General features: G+C 45.0%; 1 protein-coding gene across 1 annotated transcript in view; it reads left to right on the top strand.

The window, feature by feature from the left end:
- Window positions 1–24,195, top strand: part of NRGN (neurogranin) — a 51,317-nt gene that overhangs the window by 7,437 nt on the left and 19,685 nt on the right. The window contains exon 2 of the mRNA XM_081843418.1: window positions 13,881–14,084. Within this exon, the coding sequence (XP_081699544.1) occupies window positions 13,881–14,081 (201 nt within the window). The 3' untranslated portion in view covers window positions 14,082–14,084. The remainder of the gene's footprint in view (window positions 1–13,880; window positions 14,085–24,195) is intronic.

Raw genomic sequence — 24,195 nt, 5'->3', positions numbered from 1 at the left:
CACACATGTAAAGCACATTTTCTCCCCTCTGGGAATTGTAGTTTGTTAAGGGTGCTGGGAACTGTAGCTCTGTGGGGGGGCTAAACTACAGTTCCCAGGATTCTGTGCTGTTTCTACAGTGGAGTCAATGCAGTTGGAAGAAGCCATCAGGTGAGTCTCAACAAAAGGGCACATCAACATGGAGCCATTTAGGGGGATCAGGTGGGAAGATGAGTTTTGTCTTTGAGTTCCAAACAGCAAGTGCTTCTGGCGGGTTGACCTTTCTGCACTGAGATGTGCCCCATGCAATGTAATAGCATTTCTTAGAAATATCGTTGCTGGCATTCTCATCCCACTCCATCTGCCCTTATTTTCCTGTAACTCATCATTAGCTGTGACCAGGCACGGAGTGAGCCTCTGGCCTCCTTGGGCAGCTGCAAGGGGTCCCAATTCCTGGCAGGGTCCACTGTCGCCAACACCTCTCCCCAGGTCCGCAAGCCATATTTCTAATTTCCTGGAGTGACCGTGACATCATGTCTCTCCAGGGCATTAGTGTCATGGAATTCTACTCAATATTGATCCAGAGTAGAACTCCAGCGTGTAGTTAGCAGAGTAAAAACTTAAACACGTTGCAGGATTCCCAAAAAACAGACCAGAGGCAATTAATATTTCATCCAGCAGAGCTTGACTGCTACTGAAGGCAAATGAGCATAATGGTTACAAATCCAATACACTCAGGATTGGCACTGTCCACAAGAAATCCAGTTGCAGCAGAATTAACTTAAACTTACAATACCATATTTTTCGCTCTATAGGATGCACCAGACGATAGGACGCACCTAGTTTGGGGGGGGGGGGAGGAAACAAGAAGAAAAAAAAATTCTGAATCCCAGAAGCCAGAACAGCAAGAGGGATCTGGCTTTTGGGATAGCTGGTTTAGCTTTGCGCGAAGCCTCCACAGGGCACAGCGCTCCCTCTCCCTGTTCTGGCTTCTGGCTTAGCAGCGCAGCCTGCATTTGCTTCACAAGACGCACACACATTTCCCCTTACTTTTTAGAAGGGAAAAAGTGTGTCTTATAGAGCGAAAACTACTGTAACTTATAATAAGTCTAAACCTTAACACTAAGCATACTGTGTACAGAACAGCGCACCAGAAGAAAAGAGAGATAGAAAGAGTGAAACCCAGGCTCTTTCTGGCCTTACTATTATACTCAGCATGACCTTGACAGAGGAGATATCAGAACTAGTTTAGACCAGCTGTACTCAGCTTCTCGGAACGAATAACCCAAACATCATGAACCTTCTGCTTGTTCCTTTCACACAGAGAAGCTTCCAGAACCCTCTTGAATTAATTAGAGTAGGAAAGATCTCTACACATCAGAACAACACTTTATGCACTAAGAAATGCAAACTGATAATTAGTCCCCATACACGGGAGGCTGCCTTATAACAAGTCAGACTATTGGGTACATCTAGTTCAGTATTATCCACACGGACTGGCAGCAGCTGTCCTGGATTTCAGACAGGAAGTCTTTCCCAAATCAACCCGGAGATGCCAGGATTAAACCTGTGACCTTCTGCGTGCAAAGCAGATGCTATACCACACTGAGCCATTCCACAAAATGTGGGGAATTGTGACCGAGTGTTACAGACCCTCCAAGTGTCCCTATTTTCCAGGTACAGTCATGGTTTTCTGGAAGCCATCTCTGTTTCTGATTTGATCCCAGAATGTTCCGCTTTTCCTTAGGACGTTCTTCTTTTCATCAGAGAAATGTTGGAGGGTATGGAGTCACGCAACCCCCGAGCCAAGGAGATAAGTCACTATACAACCTTTAGAAGACATCTGAAGGCAGCTCTGTGTCAGGAAGTTTTTGTTAATGTTTAAGGTTTTATTATGTTTTTATATATGTTGGAAGCTGCCCAGAGTGGCTGGGGCAATCCAGTCACATGGACAGGGTATAAATAATTGTAATTACATTAATTAACATAATTATAATTATTATGGAATAGGATGTCCCTGTTTTCACCTGAGAAAGGGTATGGTGTTATAGCTAGCTTTCCTTAGTAAGTAAGACCATCACATTTCTGGGACAAGGGCCTTTAGAGAAATGAATGTCAGGGGCAATGCAATAATCCAATCTAGAAAGTTTTTCATGAAAGTATGACAGCAGAGGTGTATGTGAACACATACAGTTTAAAACCATCTTTAAAAAGAATGCCCACAAACCTTCTGTACGAACAGAGGTCTAAATGCCATCTTTCCATGAATGAGTCTGGCTATGGGCATTCTTAGAAAAAGGTTTGGCATCCATGTCATATGAACCCACCTTGAACTGCCCTGACAGTTTCTGGGTGGGTAAGAAGTGTGAGGAAAATTGAGTGAGGTGGGTGGTCTCAGCAGGGTGGGGGGATACATCAATAAATTAATTTGAGCTGACTTTATCTAGGGACAATTTGAGAGGCCAACAAATGGGAGCTGTTGAAGAAGAATAGAATGGATGTGGAGAAGGATCTGTTGGGAAATTAACCGGGAGTAAATGAATTGAAGAGGAACTGATCTGGGTGGGGTGCAAATTAAATGTAGAATTTATCTGAAGATATGGATGGGAAATTAGTTGGTTTGTCTTCTCTCCTGTGACATTTAAATTCTAGATTTGCATCTGCACATATCAATTAGTCTGTGCAATGTTAATGCAAATGTCTGTCTCTGGGCTTGTGCATTGAATCTTTTAAGAACCTAGCAACGCCCCAATTCTGCTTATCAGATTAGTCCAAGAGGACCCATTCTGTATCAGTTAACTATCAAGTAACATTGCACTGTTGAAAAACAGAGAGAAAGTCTTTAAATTATGTATCAAGGTTATTGTAGGGCAGGGATAGCCAAGGCAGCAACTAGGGATTGGGCAGAAAATTGATTCAGTTTGTACCTAAAGGCATATTTCCTGATTTGCACTTCCTGAAACAAAGCGCAAAACAAAATGTAGTCATCCTTTGGGGTGGGGGATTCTGGGAAATTAAAATGGTAATTAGACCAAACCTACCACCTTGAACTGCTCAGAGTGCTGTCCCACAAGTCCACAAGTACTAGCTAACAGGGTGCGGGCAACACCAGTGGCCATTTTGCACAGGGCCCCCTCAAACCTGTTGCTGGTGCTGATCACCACATTTTGCCACATTGAATGCCATAAGTTAATTACGTGCTCTATAGACAGTTACCGTATTGGCCCAAATATAAGCCACACCGGCCAATAAGCAGCACCTTAAAAAAAATATTTGGGGGGAGAATACCCAAATATAAGCCGCTCCCTTAAAATTGGGTTGCAGGCTGAAAGTCATTGCAGTTGGTAGAATTGTAACTCCGAGCCCATTTAAGCTTTTGATCTTGCAAGCCCGCAAAAGTTACTGTACAATCGCTAAAACAGCAAATTGCTATTCAGTTGCTACAATCCCCCAGGCACTCACACCCGTAAATGGCAAATATAGAAGAAAATCCTATGGATACTGGAGAGGACCCGCAAGTGGGTTAAACACCTGTTCGTAGCACCGTCAGTGTAAATAAAAAAACAATACTGCACTGTAGAATACGGGGAAAGCTATGAATGACATTAGAATTAATTCCACAACAGTCTCAAGCTTCCAAATTGGCAATAAAACTTTTTTTTTTTGTGTTCTGTTTTACCGTATGTCTGTTTCAGCGGCAATAATGTAAAAGCCCATTTTTGTAAGGTCGCGAATTTAAGCAGCATGTTAACTTTTCACGGTTGGAATTTGGGGGTAAAAAGTGTGGCTTATATTCAGGCCAATACAGTAACTTTTTCTCTCCTGTCGTGAATCATCTGCTAATCAATAGACCCCCTCCTTGTCCCACTTGTCTTGTCTCACCGATGCAGCAAACAGCTGGACCGTACGTCATTTGCCTGGATAAAAGATAGCAGTTTTACGTGATGTCTGTCCATCTCTCCTGCACAGGCAGAGCAAAGTTGTCCGCCAATAATCGGACAAGGCTTTCCGAGCATCAAAAATGGAAGCCCACTCAGGGCTTGTAAATAGCAGGGGTGTTAAGAACGATGGTCACCCCGCCAAAAGGAGATGGGCTTATGTAACCATTCCCAGCGGTGCAATGTTAATGCGCCAAACACAGGCTGGAGAAAAACGTGATATAACACAGCCAATGCTTACTATGTGGCGTGGTTCATTTTAAGTGCACCTCAAAATAGCTTCCAGAAAAATCAAGCCTTCAACAGTTTGATGCGTTTAAAATAAAACCAAAATAAAATAAATGACAGGTTTAAAACATGAGCAGGTTTTAAGGGTGGCGGATCATTTATGCTGCTACAGTGCCGTCAAAGTAACTGGGCTTACAGTAGTGTATGATCGCATTTATAAGCATACAGTGCTGATTTGAAGTGTTGCATTTTGTATTGCATTCTTTGTTTCTGTGAGTTGCTGTCAGACTAATACAGAAGAGTTCTTGAGATGCCTTGGGTGGATAAGAAAAAGCATCATGTTTATCTCTAAATGCTTGTGTGCCATGTATATCAAGGCAATTATTATTATTATTATTATTATTATTATTATTATTATTATTATTATTATTAATGCCCCACCCATTTGGCTGGGTTTCCCCAGCCACTCTGGGAGGCCTCCAACAAAATATTAAAAATGTGATAAAACATATAACATTAAAAACATCCCTAAACAGGGCTGCCTTCAGATGTCTTCTACAAGTCAGATAGTTGTTTATTTCCTTGACATCTGATGGGAGGGCGTTCCACAGGGCAGGTGTCAATACTGAGAAGGCCCTCTGACTGGTTCCCTGTAACTTCACGTCTTGCAGTGAGGGAACCACCAGAAGGCCCTCGGCGCTGGACCTCAGTGTCCAGGTTGAACGATGGGGATGGAGATGCTCCTTCAGGTATACTGGGCTGAGGCCGTTTAGGGCTTGAAAGGTCAGCACTGACACTTTGAATTGTGCTCAGAAACGTACTGGGAGCCAGTGTAGGTCTTTCAAGACCGGTGTTATATGGTCTTGGCGGCAGCTCCCAGTCACCTGTCTAGTTGCCGCATTCTGGATTAGTTGTAGTTTCTGGGTCATCTTCAAAGGTAGCCCCACATAGAGAGCATTGCAGTAGTCCAAGCGGGAGATAACTAGAGCATGTACCACTCTGATGAGACAGTCTGCGGGCAGATAGGGTCTCAGCCTGCATACGAGATGGAGCTGGTAGACAGCTGCCCTGGACACAGAATTGACCTGCTCCTCCATGGACAGCTGTGAGTCCAAAATGACCCCCAGGCTGTGCACCTTCAGGGGCACAGTTACCCCATTTAGGACCAGAGAGTCCTCCATACCCGCCCGCCCCTTGTTCCTCCAAAACAGTACTTCTGTCTTGTCAGGATTCAACCTCAAACAAGTTGTGCAGCAGTGAGAAGAAGAACATGGCGACATAGGAAATTGCCTTATAGTGAGCCAGGCCACTGATCATTCTAGGTGAATATTATCTACATAGACTACAGCGGCTCTCCACAACTTTAGACATCCCCAGCCCTTCTTGGAGATGCTGGGATTTAACCTGGACCTTCCTACATGCAAAGCTTTTTCAAAAAGTAGGTCTCTAGTCCCTTTGATTTCGGTAATAAAAGGAAAACAGTTGATGAAGATTTCTAACCAGTTGCTTAGCTGCAATCAGTTAATGCTATACAGTATTAGTAACACAGATCCAGCAAACTTCTACTCATAGCTGACCTGCTGAAATGAATGGATTCCACCATTTAATCAATTTAAATAAAAAAAAAAAAACACAATTTAAATAAAAAAATCTGTTTTTCTTTTTTTTAAAAAAAATCATTGATTTTTATCCACCCTCATTTAAGGCAGACTATGATGGATGAATTGTCCCCCTTCCTGGAGCTACTGGCTTCTGGTGTGCTTTGTTTTGTTGTGTTGTGTTTCATGATGGGCGTAAAGCTGAATAAACATTTTGATTGATTGAGGCTCTTCTGCAAAAGTTACCAAAATCTTCCCCAAAAGTAGGAGTGGTTTATGTGTTGGTGGGACCCGAAGCAGACAAGATGTCTCAAGACTGAGTGGAAGCAAAAATAAATTGATAGGACATTGATTTGCTTAAAAACGACACGTGCTAATTTATATGTACAGATGCAAATGTAGAAATGATTACATTTTGCTATAGTGGGAAGACTATAGCCAGGTGTTCTGTGCACCTGCTCAGTCTGCTCCCCCTGGTTCTAACCGCAGGGAAGAGAGTTGTACCTCATTGGCAGAACACACGCCTTGCATGTAAAGGGTTCCAGGTTTGATCCCTGGTATCTCCAGGTAAGGCTTGGAAATGACACCCGCCTGAAACCCCAGAGAGTCAGTGTCAAAAATATAAACCAGTCTAGCTCTGCATAAGTGACACATTCAATTCAGTTCGCATTTAAAACTGGATCGATCTAGTTCACGGTTCCCAAAACAACATTCAAACCGAAGCACAGTCGTCGTTTGAAATTTGCACTTCCCTGAATTTTGCAGTGTAGTTCTCCAGCCAACTTATGTGTAGAAAACCTCACATACTAAAGTGTGTGTAAAAATGCATGCAGTAGTCGAAATAACATTTTTTAATGTGCTATATTAAGGACGATTGCTTTGTGACACTGTATATGCTAGGCAAAATTGCATACAAAAATTTTCCGGTGTGTTTTCGTAACAACTTTAAAAAATAAAAATGAACAGAATGATGTAGAAATGTGGGGGTAAATAAGCTACCGTGTGAAACCCAAATTAGCATGTTTAGCCACTTTTTTTTATAAGGCAGCTTCCCAAATTCCTGCATTCCTAACGTGTCGTGGTAGATAGAGGGATTGGCTCTAAGGATTTAAAGATGGGACTGGGATGATCACAGTCACTTGTGACCCTTGCAGAACTAGAAATTAAGTGGCTTAGGGGAACACCTTGTACACTACATTTATATGATGCCCTATTTATTATGTTGCTACTGTAGCATTCAGCGAAACCCTAAGAGATGCCATACAGCTCTGTGTAATTCAGCAGTCTGTTATTAGCCTAGGAAATGAAGACTCTGGGGGTGTCTATGATTCAACACTGTTTGCATGTTGCAATGGAAAGCATTTTGAGGAAGTCATCTATTTCCCTGCTGTGTGTCGACCCCAAGAAATAGATTCCTTAGAGTAGGAGATTCAGCAGATACAAAAGGAAACACATCTTCACACAACACATAGATAAATGATGAAATTTGCTACTGTAAGATATGGTGATGGCCTCCAACTGAGCTTTAAATGTGGGGGTGAGACAAATTGATTGAGGATAAGCCTACCAATGACTACTTGTCATGATGGTTGTTTATTGCCTTCAGGACCAGAGGCGTCCTGCTTCTGATTCTGAATATTGCTGGGGAAAAGCAATAGGGGAGGTGTAATGTTGTCATCAAGGAACACGGGTAGCGCTGTGAGTTAAACCACAGAGCCTAGAACTTGCTGATCAGTAGGTCGGGGGTTTGAATCCCCGCGATGGGATGAGCTCCCGTTGCTCGGTCCCTGCTTCTGCCAACCTAGCAGTTCGAAAGCGCGTCAAAGTGCAAGTAGATAAATAGGTAAAGTAAAGGCGGGAAAGTAAACAGCGTTTCCGTGTGCTGCTCTGGTTCGCCAGAAGCGGCTTTGTCATGCTGGCCACATGACCCGGAAGCTGTACACCGGCTCCCTCGGCCAGTAAAGCGAGATGAGCGCTGCAACCCCAGAGTCGGCCACGACTGGACCTAATGGTCAGGGGTCCCTTTACCTTTAAGGCCACCTGAGGCCTGTTGTCAGCTCCTGTTTCTGGGCTTCCCAGAAGTGATTGACCACGGTGGGAGCCTCTATAGCAGCAGCAGGAGCCACCCAGTGAGGACTTCCTAGACTTGGTGGCACTAGCATTTAGCTGCTTCAACAGCCAGGAGATTCAGCTACAAAATGGCATTTGTAGGAACATTGAGTACAAGGCAGGGGGGGGGGCAGGACTTATGTACACCTTATACTGCCGTAACAACATTTGTATCTGAAGAAGTGTGCATGCACATGAAAGCTTATACCAAGAACAAACTTAGTTGGTCTCTAAGGTGCTACTGGACATTTTTTTTTATTTTTTAGTATATTTCAACATTTGCATCACTGTCTGTTTAATTGTGTTTTAAATGTATTGTAAGACATCTCTAGAACTTCAGTCCGTAGGTGGGGTATAAATATTCATTAATACATTAATGAAATATAGAAAACATTCTGGATTAGTTGTAGTTTTGATCTATTTTAAAACCATTAAAAAATAAACAAAAAGAGAGAAAATTGTCTGGGCCATATGATGTCAGGGTGTGACCTGCCCATGCCTGTGGGCCCTGTTTATAGTTCGGGGTCAGAGACATAAAACCACTTTGGCACAGAGGTTAAAACATCATGCTAGATCAAGGACTCAAATCCTTGATACCATTTCCCAGTTAGCTTCCCTCGCAATGCTGTTGCAAGGATAACGTTAGGGGGAAGGTTGAAAGAAGAAGTTTGGACACAATCTCTTTAAAAAGAGGTTTGGACACTAAAGCTGAAAAAAAAAAGTTCTGTGCATCCTTCTGGTGTCTGTGGATAAATGAAGGTCCAGAAGTTGCAAAGTCTAATTATACAGGCTTCTATTCAATTGATCCCCTGCCAGAATCCTGACAATAATACCGATAAAACAATCATAGTGATTCAATTGTGGGCAGGAAAAAAGCCTACAATTGTGTTACTGTGTGTAAGAATGGCAGAAATCTAATCTTTTAGAACAGGAAACATTTTTCCTATGCAGCTAGGCAACACTCTGTGCATAGAATACATTCCTCCATCACTCAGCCAAAAAGGCAGCTTTGGATCAATTAAATCTTTAGGACAGATTGAAGCCAGCAAGACGCTTTTCTTTAAAAGGCATAGTTCTATTTTAGCACTGTGAGAGCTCTAGGAACAGCACTGGAGGTGTGTTGTGGGGGGGGGGGGAGTGCTATTTCATAGACAAGGCTCAGGTGTATGCAATATATTCAGCAATGAATATCACATGCGTGCAAGTTAGCATGGCTGGCTGTCAGCAACTCAACTCTGGCAGGTAACCAATTATCCCATTATGGTGTTTTAGCTTCTTTGGCAGAATTGCTTCTGTACCCTCTCTCCCAGATGAGGCATAATGTGAGTCACAATTTGGGGCGATGAGCCTTTCTAGATGACTACAAAAAGAAAGGGCGGGGGGGAGAAGGAGGCTAGGTTTTTTATTTCTAAAACGCTTTTCTTGTGCAACTCCTCCGATCCAGTGGCAGTAGGGCTAGTGTTATATAATCTGATTCCTGAGAATGGAGACAAGGGGAGGCTGGGCTAGGCTGTTCCATATGTCCCACTGTTTCACAGGTGAAAACAGGGAAACAGTTATAAATACAACACGTCACAGCACCCAATGCTTATATTGTGGATCGCTACTTACTCAAGGCATATGTTCACGCATACATCAGTATACATTGCTAAAGCTTTTCCTTTTGCTTGTTCTACTTGGTCCTGGCTGTCAGTGGTTACTAGCCATGAGCTAAAAGGTAAAAGGGGACGTAGGTCTAAACCACTGAGCCTCTTGGGCTTGCCGATCAGAAGGTTGGTGGTTCGAATCCCCACCACGCGGTGAGCTCCCAATGGTTGTGTCCCAGCTACTGCCAACTTAGCAGTTCAAAAGCATGCCAGTGCAAGCAGATAAATAGGTACTGCTGTGGCGGGAAGGTAAACAGTGTTTCCGTGCGCTCTGGTTTCCATCAAGGTGTTCCGGTGTGCCAGAAGTGGTTTAGTCACACTGACCACATGACCCGGAAAGCTGCCTGTGGACAAACGCCGGCTCCCTCGACCTGAACTCAAAAAGAGTGCCACAATCCCAGAGTCGCCTTTGTCTGGACTGAACCATCTAGGGGTCCTTTACCTTTACCTTTACTAGCCATGATGTTTATTTTCTTCCGTAGGTAGTATCATACCCTCCAACATTTCTCCGATGCAAATAGGAACGACCTACTTTCCTCCTCCTCCTCCTCCTCCTCCTCCTCCTCCTCCTCCTCCTCTTCTTCTTCTTCTTCTTCTTCTTCTTCTTCTTCTTCTTCTTCCACTCTGGGCAGCTTCCAGGTATATAAAAACATAATAAAACATTAACAAAAGCTTCCCTATACATGGCTGCCTTCAGGTGTCTTCTAAAGGTTATATAATTACTTATCTCCTTGGCTTAGGAGTTGCATAACTCCAACATTTCTCCAACGGAAATAGATACCTCCTACTATACCCTCCAACATTCCTCAGATGAAAATAGGGACCTCCCAAGGAAAAGCGGGACATTCTGGGATCAAATCAGAAACCGGGACGACTTCTGTGAATCCGGGACTGTCCCTGGAACATAGGGATGCTTGGAGGATCTGTGGCATGCCTCTGAATATCAGTTGATGGGAACCGCAGCTGGAGAGAGGGCTGCTGCATTCAAGTCCAGCTTGTGGGCTTCCCAGAGGCATCTAGTTGGCCACTGTGAGAAAAGGATGCTGAACTAGATGGGCAACTACCCTGATCCAGCAAGGAAGCTCATCTTCTGTCTGCATCTAGTCTGCAACAGTAACCTGCCATCCAGGAAGGAGTCTGGTGTTCTGGTTGGGCAGTCCCTTAACACATCATCAAAAAGGAGGCGCAGATTTGCATGAAATTTACATAGGTACAGATGCAATGTTAGAAATCACAATGATAATTTAAATTATATCAATCAAACAATCAAATCTTTATTACAGTCATAGACCAGCATAAGTAGGGTCGGGTACAATCATTTAAAATTTGTAAACCGTGTTGGAAAGCTAAGAAGTATTAAAACAGAAGGTATATACAGTCAATACCTCGGGTTACAGCCGCTTCAGGTTGCGTTTTTTTCGGGTTACGGACCGCCAAACCTGGAAGTACCAGAAAGGGTTACTTCTGGGTTTCAGCAGTTGCACATGCGCAGAAGTGCTAAATCACACTACAGTGGTGCCCCGCAAGACGAACGCCTCGCAAGACGGAAAACCCGCTAGACGAAAGGGTTTTCCGTTTTGGAGGCGCTTCGCAAGACGAATTTCCCTATGGGCTTGCTTCGCAAGACGACAGCCCATAGGGAAATCTCCGGGGACAGCGGGGAAGCGCAGTTCGTCTTCCCCGCTGTCCTCGGACCTCCTCCGAAGCCTGGCGGCGGGGCGGGGACACCTCCTCCCGCCGCCGGGCTTCGGAAGGATGCCCCGATGCCGGGCGGCGAGGCCGGAACGCCTCCCCCCGCCGCCCGGCATCGGAACGATGTCCCGAAGCCGAGCGGCGGGGCGGGAACGCCTCCCCCCGCCGCCCGGCTTCGGGGCGGGAAAGCCTCCCCCCGCCACCCGGCTTCGGGGCGGGAAAGCCTCCCCCCGCCGCCCGGCTTCGGGGCGGGAAAGCCTCCCCCCGCCACCCGGCTTCGGGGCGGGAAAGCCTCCCCCCGCCGCCCGGCTTCGGGGCATCGTCCCGATGCCGGGCGGCGGGGCGAGAAAGCCTCCCCCCGCCGCCTGGCATCGGAACGATGTCCTGAAGCCGGGCGGCGGGGCCGCGAAGCCTGGGCGCGCTGGCAACTCTCCGCAAGGAGCGCTCCCGCTGCTTGCGGAGAGGTCCGCGAAGCCTGTCCTGGACCTCTTCTGAAGGCAGGCGGGGGGCAAAAGTCTTTGTCCCCCCTGCTTGCCTTCCCAGGGGCTTTTAAATTGCCCGGACAGCGGAGAAGTCCTCCGCTGTCCCGGGCGATTTTAAAATGCCGCCCGCCAGAAGAGGTCGGGGGAAGGCGGTTTCCATAGGAACGCATTAATTGATTTTCAATGCATTCCTATGGAAAACCGTGCATCGCAAGACGAAAAACTCGCAAGACGAAGAGACTTGCGGAACGAATTAATTTCGTCTTGCGAGGCACCACTGTATGTGCATGCGCAGAAGTGCCAAATTGCAACCCGCGTGTGTGCAGATGTGCAGGCGCAGGTTATGAATGCTGTGGATTGCGAATGTGCATCCCGTTCGCAACCCAAGTGTCCACTATATAAAAGACTACAAGAAGCTGAAAGAATCTAAAAGAAGACTTAGGAGCATTCAACAGATGTGGAAGAGCATAAAAGGTTAGTATATAAAAAACTGTAGCTATCAATTTAGAGAGCACTCTGATATGAGTGTTCATTAAATCTAGTTTGTGGCACCCGACGAATTTTGAACACGGCTGTGCAGAATCTGGCAACCTTGTAGGTTGTAGCAGGGTTGGTATATGAAAGCAGCAGGGAGGTATAGAATTGTCTGGTGCGCCCTGGGTACTTATGGAGTAGTGGGGAGGTGAGACTAATACAAACATCTCTATAGTATAGGCACTGGAGAAGCACATGCTCTATTGTTTCTATTTGTCCAGGGTCACAGGGGCATTGTCTCTCCAAGTAAGCCATTGACCTTCAATGACAGCCGAGGGGAGGGCGTGACATCATGCTAGGGTAAAGGCCCTCCGATGCTTAAGGGACTTCGAGTTTAGTTAGATATGCCATGGGGGAGGCAAAGTACCTGGTGGATTCACTGGTGATAAAAGTTGGGGTCCTGGCTAGATCCAATTGGCGCTCTATGACTGCTACACGTTGTTTAATGAGTGCTTTGGCCTGATCATATCCTGAGTAGAAGACCTGGAGAGAATTTAAATTATATCTCACCTTAATGAGGAAGACTGTGGCCAGGGGACCTGCCGTCTGGCCTAAACAATCCAGGTGTGGATGAGCAACTCAAAGTCTGCATCCTGCTCTCCCTTTTTATGATATCTTGATCTTTAAACTAGACTTGGACCACAGAACCATTCAAATAAGGAATGCCTTCTCATAGAGAACTGTTCTCCTTGGTGACATCTCCTAGGATGAAGTCCTATATGCTAGAATAACATAATGTCTTTGTGAGATACGAACCATTCATAGGAACACAGTAAGCTGATTCCTTTCCTTTCCTTTCCTGCTTTTCACCTCAATCTTGGCTGCCTCTTTTGTTTTGAAAGGAAAGAAAAAATACAATCTCACACTTGTCTGACAAAACCACAACAAAGCCTAGTCATTTCCAACAAACCTATAGCTATTTGCAGTCTGAAGTTATGGTGGGTTGAAGTCAGCACCAAGCTGTAATTAAAGTTAGCACAAACAGCCCTTGACAAGAACTTCAGGGATAAATGAACATTAGTTCATTCCTGGGTTGGTTGCTTTGTTTGTTTTGCTTTGAATAATATGACAAGAAACAGCCATGGTCCAGAATGACATCAAAGCCATATCTTGGAAAGCTGTCAGTTCATGCTGGTTCCTAAGACCAAGGAGCAGGTTTTTGTCTATGTTTGGATACAATTGAATGACATTTTGAATCAAGATGGTGGTCTGAACTTTTATTTGTATATTTTAATTTTTTAATTGTTCCCTCCCCCACAGTTTCAAACATTAAAGTACAAGGGTCTTTGAACCTTTGGACCTCCTTCCTTCCCTCCATCAGTTCCATGTTTAAGATTAAATTTGCTGCATCTTTTACCATTATCCATCTGTTAAATAACCATGATAAGCATAAATAGTTCCACATTACGAGTGTCCTTACATCCCTGCCAGAGATTTTAACTGTTTACAGTGGTCTTTTAAATAAATTACAAATTTACTCCAGTCCTTAGAAAATACTTGATCTTCCTGGTTTCAGATCTTTCCCATCAGTTTCGCCATCTCTGGATATTCCATCAGTTTCATCTGCCATTCTTCTTTTGTTGGTACTTCTCCTTCGTCCCTGACAAGAATGTGCCTGATGGCGTGAGGACCTCCTGTGTTTATTTTGCTTCCTTCCCTCTCTCTCTCTCGCAGGAAGGGGCTTGCACCAAGCTGGATGAAGACATCATGGATATTCCCTTGGATGACCCCAGTGCCAACGCGGCTGCCGCCAAGATCCAGGCCAGTTTCCGTGGCCATATGACTAGGAAGAAGATCAAAGGGGGAGAGCGCAAAAGCAAGGACCCTGAGTGCACGAGCAGCACTCGTGCAGGGGACCTACGCAACGGAGATTAAGTGGTAAGGATCCGAATGCCCCAGCCCAGCTTACTTGTTTGTTTTATCGAGAGCCATTCTTTTGCATGTACCTAGTTTAATTTAGGGATGCGGGTGGCGCTGTGGGTTAAACCACAGAGCCTAGGACTTGCCGATCAGAAGGTCGGCGGTTCGAATCCCCGCGACGGGGTGAGCTCCCATTGCTCGGTCCCTGCTCCTGCCAACCTAGCAGTTCGAAAGCACATCAAAGTGCAAGTAGATAAATAGGTACCGCTCCGGCGGGAAGGTAAACGGCGTTTCCATGCGCTGCTCTGGTTTGCCAGAAGTGGCTTAGTCATGCTGGCCACATGACCCGGAAGCTGTCTGTGGACAAATGCTGGCTCCTTGGCCTATAGAGTGAGATGAGCACCGCAACCCCAGAGTCGGTCACAACTGGACGTAATGGTCAGGGGTCCCTTTACCTTTACCTTTTAGTTTAATTTACCTTCCTACTAAGAGTCTTGTGGTACCTGAAAGATGAAACAATTTATTGTGGCATAAGCTGCTGTGGTCTAGAGCAAGAATGAGGGACCTGTGGGCCTCCAGATGTTGTTAGACAAATCATTATCCCTGGACATTGGCTAGGCTGACTGGTGCTGATGGGAGTTGTAGTCCAACAGCACCTGGAAGGCCACAGGTTCCCCATCCCTGCAGTAATCTCTGCCCTTATTTTCGTAACAAAAAGTCAGGGAGCCTGTGACCTTCCAGATATCAATGAATCCCAGCTTCCATTATCCTTGACCATTGTCTATGACCAAGCCATCATGGTCAATGGTAGGAACTGAAGTGTAGGTGGGTTCCCACAAGGCAAGACACAGTGATAACAGCAAGAACTTTTGTTGAACTACATAACTGGGAAACAGAGGACAAGCAACTGCTTATATACATTTCTGAAGGCCTGGGCCACTCCCACTCTCAACATGATTGGCTGTCTAAATTTCCAAACTGCGAATCATGACTCAGAGTTCAAGGGCCAATGACAGAGGCCCAAATCCTGAAATGTTCTGTGATTAGACAACATGTATTGAATCAGAATACAGGAGCTCAGAATCCTTAGTCCAGACTGAAGCTCAGGCAAACACAGACCACTGAATACATAACAGGAATGATGGGAGTTGGGGTCTAGCAACATGTAAAGGGCCACAGTTTCTACAACTCTGGTTTAAATGGAAGATTCAGTGAGTTTCCTGCTGTAACTGTGGCATTGTCTGTCCAAAAATTCATGATATGTTACATCCTTTTACTAACTCCCAGGGTGTCAAAGATGCCAAATTCCAAGGGGATTGAACAAAAGCTTCCTATTATTTCAGAGGCAATTTAAAAAAGTGCACATCCTATACATTTCCCATTGATTTCAGCGAAAGATTCAGACAGTCTTCCAGGGGTCTCGTATCATCTTGGGTACTTTTCATTCCAATGACATGAAATTTGCAGTCATTCTATTATTCCCTCTGGGCATCAGACCTGCCAATTTTCAGATGGATTGGACAAAGGTTTCCCATTTAATAGGCAATTAAACAAGGAGCAACAGACTCAGCCTAACTGAGGTCAAAACTCAATAGAACTTACCACCAATCTGTCAGTTTCATGGCTCTCTCTCCTCTTTCCCCGAGACATTTTGGTGCACAGATAAGTCATGCAAACAATTCAGCCTTCCCCATCCTGTCGCCCTTTAGATGTTATGGACTACCACTCCCAGCAGCCCCAGCGGCATGACAGTGCTGACTGGGGCTGATGGGTTTTGTAGTCTAAAACATCTGGAGGGCTCATTCCAAGTGCATGCAAAAAGAAAACAAAATGGAATTTCATTTCCGGGCACGTTCTTTTCCATTCATTTCTGCAACGCATCCGAAGGACAAAACAAACAGGCTTTGAAAAGCCTTGTTGCAATCACTGCATTAGAACCAATACTATCATTGTATCATTTTAATGGCCAAGATAACCATTCATTATTCTATGCAGCTATTTTGCTGTAATTATGATGAATACGCCCACTATGCCTGCCCTGTAGAGAATGAAAACTCATGCTTTCTATTTCTGTTGATGGTCTCCAGAACTGATCCCTGCCCTTTCCCCATTTTCCCACTTAAGCACACATAGTGGTACCTTGGTTCTCAAACTTAATCCATTCCAGAAGTCCGTTCCAAAATCAAAGCATTCCAAAACCAAGGCACGCTTTCCCATAAAAAGTAATGCAAAATGGATTAATCCATTCCAGACTTTTGAAATCAACCCCTAAAACACCAATTTAACATAAATTTTGCTATCTAACGAGACCATTGATCCATAAAATGAAAGCAATAATCAATGCACTGTACTATAAAATAAATAAGACAATATTGTAGATGATTAAAATTAAAATTATTATTTTTTTCTTACCTGCACTGATGATAGTCATCAGGTTGTGGGGCTTTTATCCATTTACACAGTCACACAACCAATCACTCATTAGCTGAACTGGGTTCCACACAGTCACAAAAATAAATTAACCGAAAAAGCCTCAAAAACAAAAACGCAAAGTAAATAGCAAAAACAAAAGCGCCAAATGTAATCTGTTCCAGAAGTCTGTTTGCCTTCCAAAATGTTCGAAAACCAAGGCGCAGCTTTTGATTGGTGCAGGTGCCCCGGAAACAGTAGCCGACAGCTGCATCGGACGTTTGGCTTCTGAAAAATGTTCGAACACTTACTTCCAGGTTTTTGGCATTTGGGAACCAAGGTGTTTGAGAACCAAGGTACCACTGTATTGTTGAAACTGAAGGCAAAGGTGGTTTGATGCTTGTTCACAGAAACACGTCAACTTTCACTAAAGCTATGGACTTAGTCTGTTGTCTAGTGTTATACCTACTGAAGATTTTTGGACACAACAGTAAATTACGGTGTAGCATCATGTAAACGAGCCTCACACTGCTCAGACACAAAGTGCCTCAGGTCCCTTGGTGCCAAATGAATGGTTCACTACCACCAACCACGGCAGGAGTGCATGATGCTTGCCACCTGGTGACTGAGATGAAGAAGCCAAACCTGATTCAGCCTGTGTACACAACGTACATTCAAAGCACATTCTCCCTCCCACAAAGAATCCTGGAATCTGTAGTTTATCACCCACAGAGCTACAATTCACAGCACCCTTAGCAGCAGCACAGCACGTTCAGCCAGTGCATTTTGCAGAATTTGTTGCTCTGCAAGACATGGGTATGGGCACTGGGTCAGATGACTTTAAAAGAGCACCAGATAAATTTGTGGCATGGAGGTCCTATTGCCAATGATAGCTAAATGGCATCTCTTATGCTAAGTGGAGCTCTAAATACCGTTTTGCTGAGGTCGGGGGGCAGGGAGCCTGCTTGTTGGCTTCCTGGAAACATCTGATTGCCCTTCATTGGGAAGAGCATGTGGGTTTAGATGGACCCTCAGCCTGGCTCTTTTTTTGTGTACTCTGTATCCACGGGGCCTCTTTTAAAGGACTCACTCTGTGTAAAGCAAATCCTCTCTCCAAAATAATGTCTGGAAATCCTGTATTTATTTATTTTTAAAAAAGAATATTGAGATCATATTGACCCTTTCTCTTTCTCCATGGTAGTCAGCAGCTTTGTAGTGCATCCACCACAAAAGCAATCTCCCCTGGTCTATTGTTGCTTTCAGATTTAGGTTCCTACAGTTTGGTGAACTTTCAGTTTGGTGAACTTTCCCACAAGGGTGAGCGGCACCGAAACCACACCTGAGATCCGCTGTTGATGCTTTTAAAGACTTCCTGGGTTTGTTGCTATTGCTGACTTCTGCTTTGGCCTAGTCTTCAGCCCTGGCTTACCCCCCCCCCACTGCTGCCCATGGGCCCAGCCCTGGCACACAGAGTTGTTTTCTTAATGGCTGCCAGCACCTCAGTCCCTTCCTTACCTCCAGCCCCTTTGCTGCTTTACACAAGCTCCCATCACTTTGTCTTCTGCCTTCAGGCCCATAGCTCAAGGACAGAACATCTGCTTTGCATGCGAGTCCCAAGGTTCAATCCCTGGGATCTCCAGGTAGGGCTGGGAGATAAGACTGCATGAGACCATGCTTCTGGTCACTGTAGATGCAAGGCTGAGGTAGATCAGCTGATGGCCTGATTAGGCATATGGCAGCTCCCTGTGTTTCTATGGTCTTTTGCCAGTTGCTCGAAGAACTTTCTCCTGTTGAGGCAGGAGCAGGCTGGGCTTTCTGCCTACTGACAGGTCACATGGGAGGCACTGTGGTCTAAACCACGGAGCTTCTTGGGCATGCCGATTGGAAGGTTGGCGGTTCGAATCCCCACAACAGGGTGAGCTCCTGTTGCTCTGCCCCAGCTCCTGCCAACCTAGCAGTTCAAAAACATGCCAGTACAAGTAGATAAATAGGTACCACTGTGGCGGGAAGGTAAACAGCGTTTCCGTGTGCTCTGGTTTCCATCACGGTGTTCTGTTGCACCAGAAGCGGTTTAGTCTTGCTGGCCACATGACCTGGAAAGCTGTCTGTGGACAAACGCCAGCTCCCTCGCCCTGAAAAGCAAGAGGAGTGCTGCAACCCCTTAGTCGCCTTTGACTGGACTGAACCGTCGAGGGGTCCTTTACTTTTTACCTTTTACAGGGGAGAGAGGACCTGGGGCTGTACAAAACACAATGAGACTGAAGCAGAAATAGACTGAGAAAAGCAGGCCACATGACGTATCTAGTACAGCTTGCCCTTTGAGTCTGTCAGATTGAGGACAAGAAGCAAACAATGTGACCTGCTCTGTTCCAGACGAACGAGTTCAATGTGGCACACTTGGCTCTCCTCCCCACCCCCATCTTTATCCTCATAACAAACCTGCCAGGTAGATAGGCCAACAGTAGCAACTGGCCCATGGTCATCCTGTGACAGTGGTGTAGTGTCGGTTGCTGGCACCCAGGGCATGGGTGAGGCAGGAACACATGTGCCAGGCGGAGAGATGTGTGTAGACCCCAGCTCTTGCTGCCGCTGAAGTGACTCCATCTACACCAGAGCAAAGTGGGGCCACACTGAGCCACCTGCCTGTCTGTACAGGGGTGAGCCTGGCTGGCCGACATGGTGGCCAGCGAGGAGCACCAGGGAGGGCCAAGTGGGGTCACCTGTGTGGGGGCACCTGGTTTGTGCCCTCTCAAAAAATGTATGCCCAGGGCCACAGCCCTGTGGCCCCCTCACACTACGCCCCTGCCCAGTGAGCTTCTTGGCTGAGTGAGGATTTGCACCTGAGTCTCTCTTGGCCAGGTCTAACACTCACACCTGGGGACAGGTGTCCTGTTCCATCCTTCAGAGGTTATTAGGCTGCAGTTCCCATTGGCACCAGCCAGCATGGTCAGTAGCCAAGGATGATGGGAATTGTAGTCCAACAGCACCTGGGGAACCTGTGCTCTACACCACAGAGGCATTTGTTGGTTCCTCACTGTGGTATTCTATTTATATCATAGAATATGATATGAGTGTATGCTGGGATGGCACATCCATTAAGCAAGTGTATAGTAAAACCTGTTGTTGTTGTTGGTTTTGCAACAGTCCTGTTTTTTGCATGGTTTATTCTAAGAGCTTTTTTAAAAAAATGATCTTAAAATGCCACATCCCATTTTTCTCTCTCTCAAAAAGAAACGCAGAGCGGCTGATAAGAATTAAAATACACCCATTAAAAACAATTTCAAATGCATGCACTACAAACACATTCAAAGGCATCCAATAAAAATGAATTCAAAAAATGCATCAAACCACCAATGCTCTAAAAACAAAACAACAACAGATTTCCAAAAATCAACAAAAACAACTTGTAAACAAACACCAAAGAGAGAACAAGGCAAAGATGGCATCTTGCCGCCTCCAGAAGGGCTAAATTTACATTTTATATCATTCATGTATCTGGGTATTTTAAAACCATAAAGCGCTTTGGGTACCTTGGCAGAATCAGCCAGTCGGTGGTTTGGAAAGGAAAATAGCCTTCATAGATACATAACGTGGAGAAGAAAGTTTTCCAGGCCTGTGAAAATATTGAAGCAGTTTGTAAGTTGCTTTAGTCACATGGCCCTGAGGAAGCAGAGGGGCATCCAGGCTGGATTTCTGCAGCCATATTTTATTCACTGTTGTAGAGCATCTTCATAACAACCCTGTGAGGTAGGTTCAGCTGAGAGAAGCAGTGAGCAGCCTAAGGTTACCTAGGGAATTTAGTGGCTGGAGGGGATTTGAACACAAGCCTTCTACATGTGACACTCCAGCCACTGAAAATGCACGATTGTGTGTTCTCTGCACTTCAAGTTACCTTCAGGGCAGCTTGCAAGTGGCTAACTGAGTGAGGACAAAGTATTTTTTGGTAGTAGCTCTGGGGCTTTCAATTGCCCTCCTTGTTTTCTTTTTGATGGAAGCAGAAAATATTTCCTTTTTTTCGGTGGGGTGGGAATTATTTGGTTTTTCAAATTAAAATTTTACAGAGATATATCGAACATAAATAATGAAAACAAGATTCCAAGAAATCTCCTGGACTTCCATCCTCCCCTTTGTGGATCCTATTATTAATCATTTCAATCAACTTGATCTGCCATTCTTCTCTGTTAGGGACTTTCTCTTCTTTCCATCTCTGGGCCATTAACACATAGCTGTCAAGTGCCCCTTATTAGAAGGGACAGTCCCTTATTCCAGCGCCATGTCCCACTGCTGTCCCTTATTGATGGATGTCCCTTAAATGTCCTTTAAATGATGTCCCTTAAATTTCAAAGGAAGCAGCTCCTCTCCCTCCCTCCCTGCCAGCCAGGGAGGAGGGAGGCTCCAACTGGGTTGCTTCGCTGTGTTGCTCACCCAATAAGAAGTATAAGAACGACTGGGGGGTGGAGCTTGCATGCCTTGTGTGTGGCTAGTTAATGCAAGCTGAGGGGTTTTTTGAATGCTGGACGCCATTTTGTTGCACGTGCTGCTGCAAACTTTGCAGTGCAAAGCCAGGCCAGGGAGCCATTTTAAGTTGAGGCTGCATAGGCCTTGTGGTGCATGTGATTCAGATTCTATTCAGTTGAACCTCTGGTTACAAAGTTGGTTGGTCAGTGTTCTTGAAGCTACCAGCATGAGTTTGACCAGACTGCAGGAGGACAGGAAGACTGGAGTGCCTGGAACAGGTGAGGCTGCTGGTCCCTTATTTTCAAGGCTGCTGGTCCCTTATTTTCAAATCTGTAAGTTGACAGCTATGCATTAACATCCACGCAGCCGTGGTCGTGCATACATAAATACAGTAGTCTTTTCTGCTCCCTTGGGATTTCAGCACCTAGAATTTCTTTAAAGGAAGGCTTCAGGGTTTTTTTTAAAGCAAAGGTTATTTTAAACATTTTTGAAGCTGAAAATATTTCCATTTGAACAGGCTCTTAAAGTTTATCACTGCTGCTGCTTTTAATATGTAGGAAAAATAAGACCATCTAGCGTAGCGTTTTCTACACTCACGGGAAGCAGTTCTTCAGGGAGAAGTGAGTTTAATGACTGCTACTTTTAATGATTGCTGTCCAAATTAGTGACTTTAATATCGTGTATTTTATTTCTGTTTCTTTTGAAAGGCACTCTGGCTGCCCATTTGAATTGGAGCTGCTGCTGTTAAATTTTATACCATAAGCTTAGAATTAGATGCCGGGCAAATTTTTCAGCTCCTTCCTTCCTTCCTTCCTTCCTTCCACTGGGGGCTTCAATGCTTGGCACTATTCCTTGACACCCCCCCCCCATGGCCAGCAGAAAATACTTATGCAAAAAAGAAGCAAATGCATTCAATTTTCACAATTTATTCCAGGCGCCACTTTGAATCCCCCTCCTGTTTTATTTTTTTTTTTTTAAAAAAAAACTTGTCTCTAGAGTATCTTCCCTGTGTAGTCAGACTAGATGATTCTTGACATCCCTTCCTACTCATTTCGGTGGAAAACAGATGCTACGTGCTGTGCAGACTTGCTGGGAAGATTTCTGGCAGTGAAAAATAATTATTTCCCCGCGCTCCCTGCCCTCAGCTGAGTTGATGTATACTTCTAATCCTACTCGCTCTATGTTGGGTGTTGTCAACTCAATAGCAAGCTAGCAACATCGCACAAATTGTCATTATTATGGATAAACGGTAAGGCAGGCTCAAGCTTAGTTCTGTCCCTGAAGCAATTATAATGATCATGATTATTAGTAGTAGCATTTATATTAATTAGTTGCTTTATTCATAGAAATGACTTATGGACACAATAGAAATGCTAAAAGCAATTGCAGTTGTACCTTGGATCCGAACACCTTGCGAGTTGAATGTTTTGGTTCCTGAACGCCACAAACCCAGAAGTGAGTGTTCCGGTTTGCGAATGTTTTTAGGAACCCGAACATCCATTGCAACTTCCACGGCTTCCTGCAGCCAATCGGAAACAGTTCTTTGGTTTTCGAACGTTTTGGAAGTTGAACGGACTTTCCGAACGGATTCTGTTTGACTTCCGAGGTACCACTGTACAATGAACAGAATTCATAAAACCTTTTTTTTAAAAAAACAACAACCCCAAACAAAACCTTAAACATCTATGCAAATAAAAGACAGGAGTAGCAGAGGGACTAGCACCTTTAAAATCCAAATGTGTTTTGGGAATTTGGAGCGGCAATTTCCTATCCTTTTTCATTGACAGTTACGAGGCAGCGGGGAATCAATCAAATACAATTCTCCTGCACTTCTGTACTCAGGTGTGTGTGTGTGTGTGTGTGTGTGTGTGTGTGTGTGTAGAAACACCCACGCCAAGTCTCTCTCTGCCAATAGCAACTGTGAATCATGGAAAACTTTTAACCACTGTTACAGAAAAAGATCTGCTCCTTTTCCCTTTCCTGGAGCCCATATAGTGTCCTTAAGTGGGTTCCCTGTCGGTAGGAGAAATAACAGAGGCCAGCCACAGAATATTGAGAAGCAAAGCAGCTAGTAAGCCTGATCTTTATTAACTGTTGCAACAGGGTCCTCACTTACCACATGCAGGAGGGCGGAGGAACCCAGAACAGTGGTGTGCAAGCCCTACTAGAGACTTTTGAAATTGCCCACCTTGTAGCTCAAGACCACCCCCCAAAACATCATACATACATCACAGAAGGAGGCAGTCTACAGCAGAAATGCATCACAGGAGGTGGTTTACAGCAGAAATCCTGTCTGCCAGGATACCTGACAATGGTCACTGATTGCTTTACCTGGCCAGCCTGGCCATTCTTTTGCGATGGTAAATACTTTAATTCCTGAATCCAGGTCACAGGCTCACCCTTTGTTGTTGTTTAGTCATTTAGTCGTGTCCGACTTCGTGACCCCATGGACCAGCACGCCAGGCACTCCTGTCTTCCACTGCCTCCCGCAGTTTGGTCAAACTCATGCTGGTAGCTTTGAGAACACTGTCCAACCATCTCATCCTCTGTCGTCCCCTTCTCCTTGTGCCCTCCATCTTTCCCAACACCCGAGTCTTTTCCAGGGAGTCTTCTCTTCTCATGAGGTGGCCAAAGTATTGGAGCCTCAGCTTCAGGATCTGTCCTTCCAGTGAGCACTCAGGGCTGATTTCCTTCAGAATGGATAGGTTTGATCTTCTTGCACTCCATGGATTCAAAAGCATCAATTCTTTGGCGATCAGCCTTCTTTATGGTCCAGCTCTCACTTCCGTACATCACTACTGGGAAAACCATGGCTTTAACTATACAGGCTCACCCTGTTCATACCTGCCCTTAAGACAGGTAAGCAAAAGAAAATGGAGAGACTTTCCCATTTCTTTCCTTCTTGCAGAGAAATATTTGAGGTCAATTTGGGACAGTCAAAATGGGTTGGGAGAGTCAAAATGACTTCAGGACTGCACTGCTGTACTATTTCAGACACGTGGTTTATGTGATTATGTATGTGTTTGCCCAGTACATTTATGAACCTTTATTTTATATTTGGGACCTTAGAATTCTTATAACACCATCCACTGGCAAACCTAGCTCTCCCCTCTAGAAATGCACCCCCCTGGCCTTTGTTTAGGCAGCACCCCCTGGGCACAATTGTGTGGGGTTTTGAGTGTTCACCCCGGCGGTTGTGGGAAGCAACTGAGCAAGAAGAGGAAAATGTGCTTACACATTAGGAGCAATTTGTTTGGAATGG

Source organism: Podarcis erhardii, assembly GCF_964252035.2.
Source record: "Podarcis erhardii genome assembly, chromosome: 16".
In the NCBI taxonomy this organism is placed as follows: Eukaryota; Metazoa; Chordata; class Lepidosauria; order Squamata; family Lacertidae; genus Podarcis; species Podarcis erhardii.
This window is presented reverse-complemented; position numbering and strand designations above follow the sequence as displayed.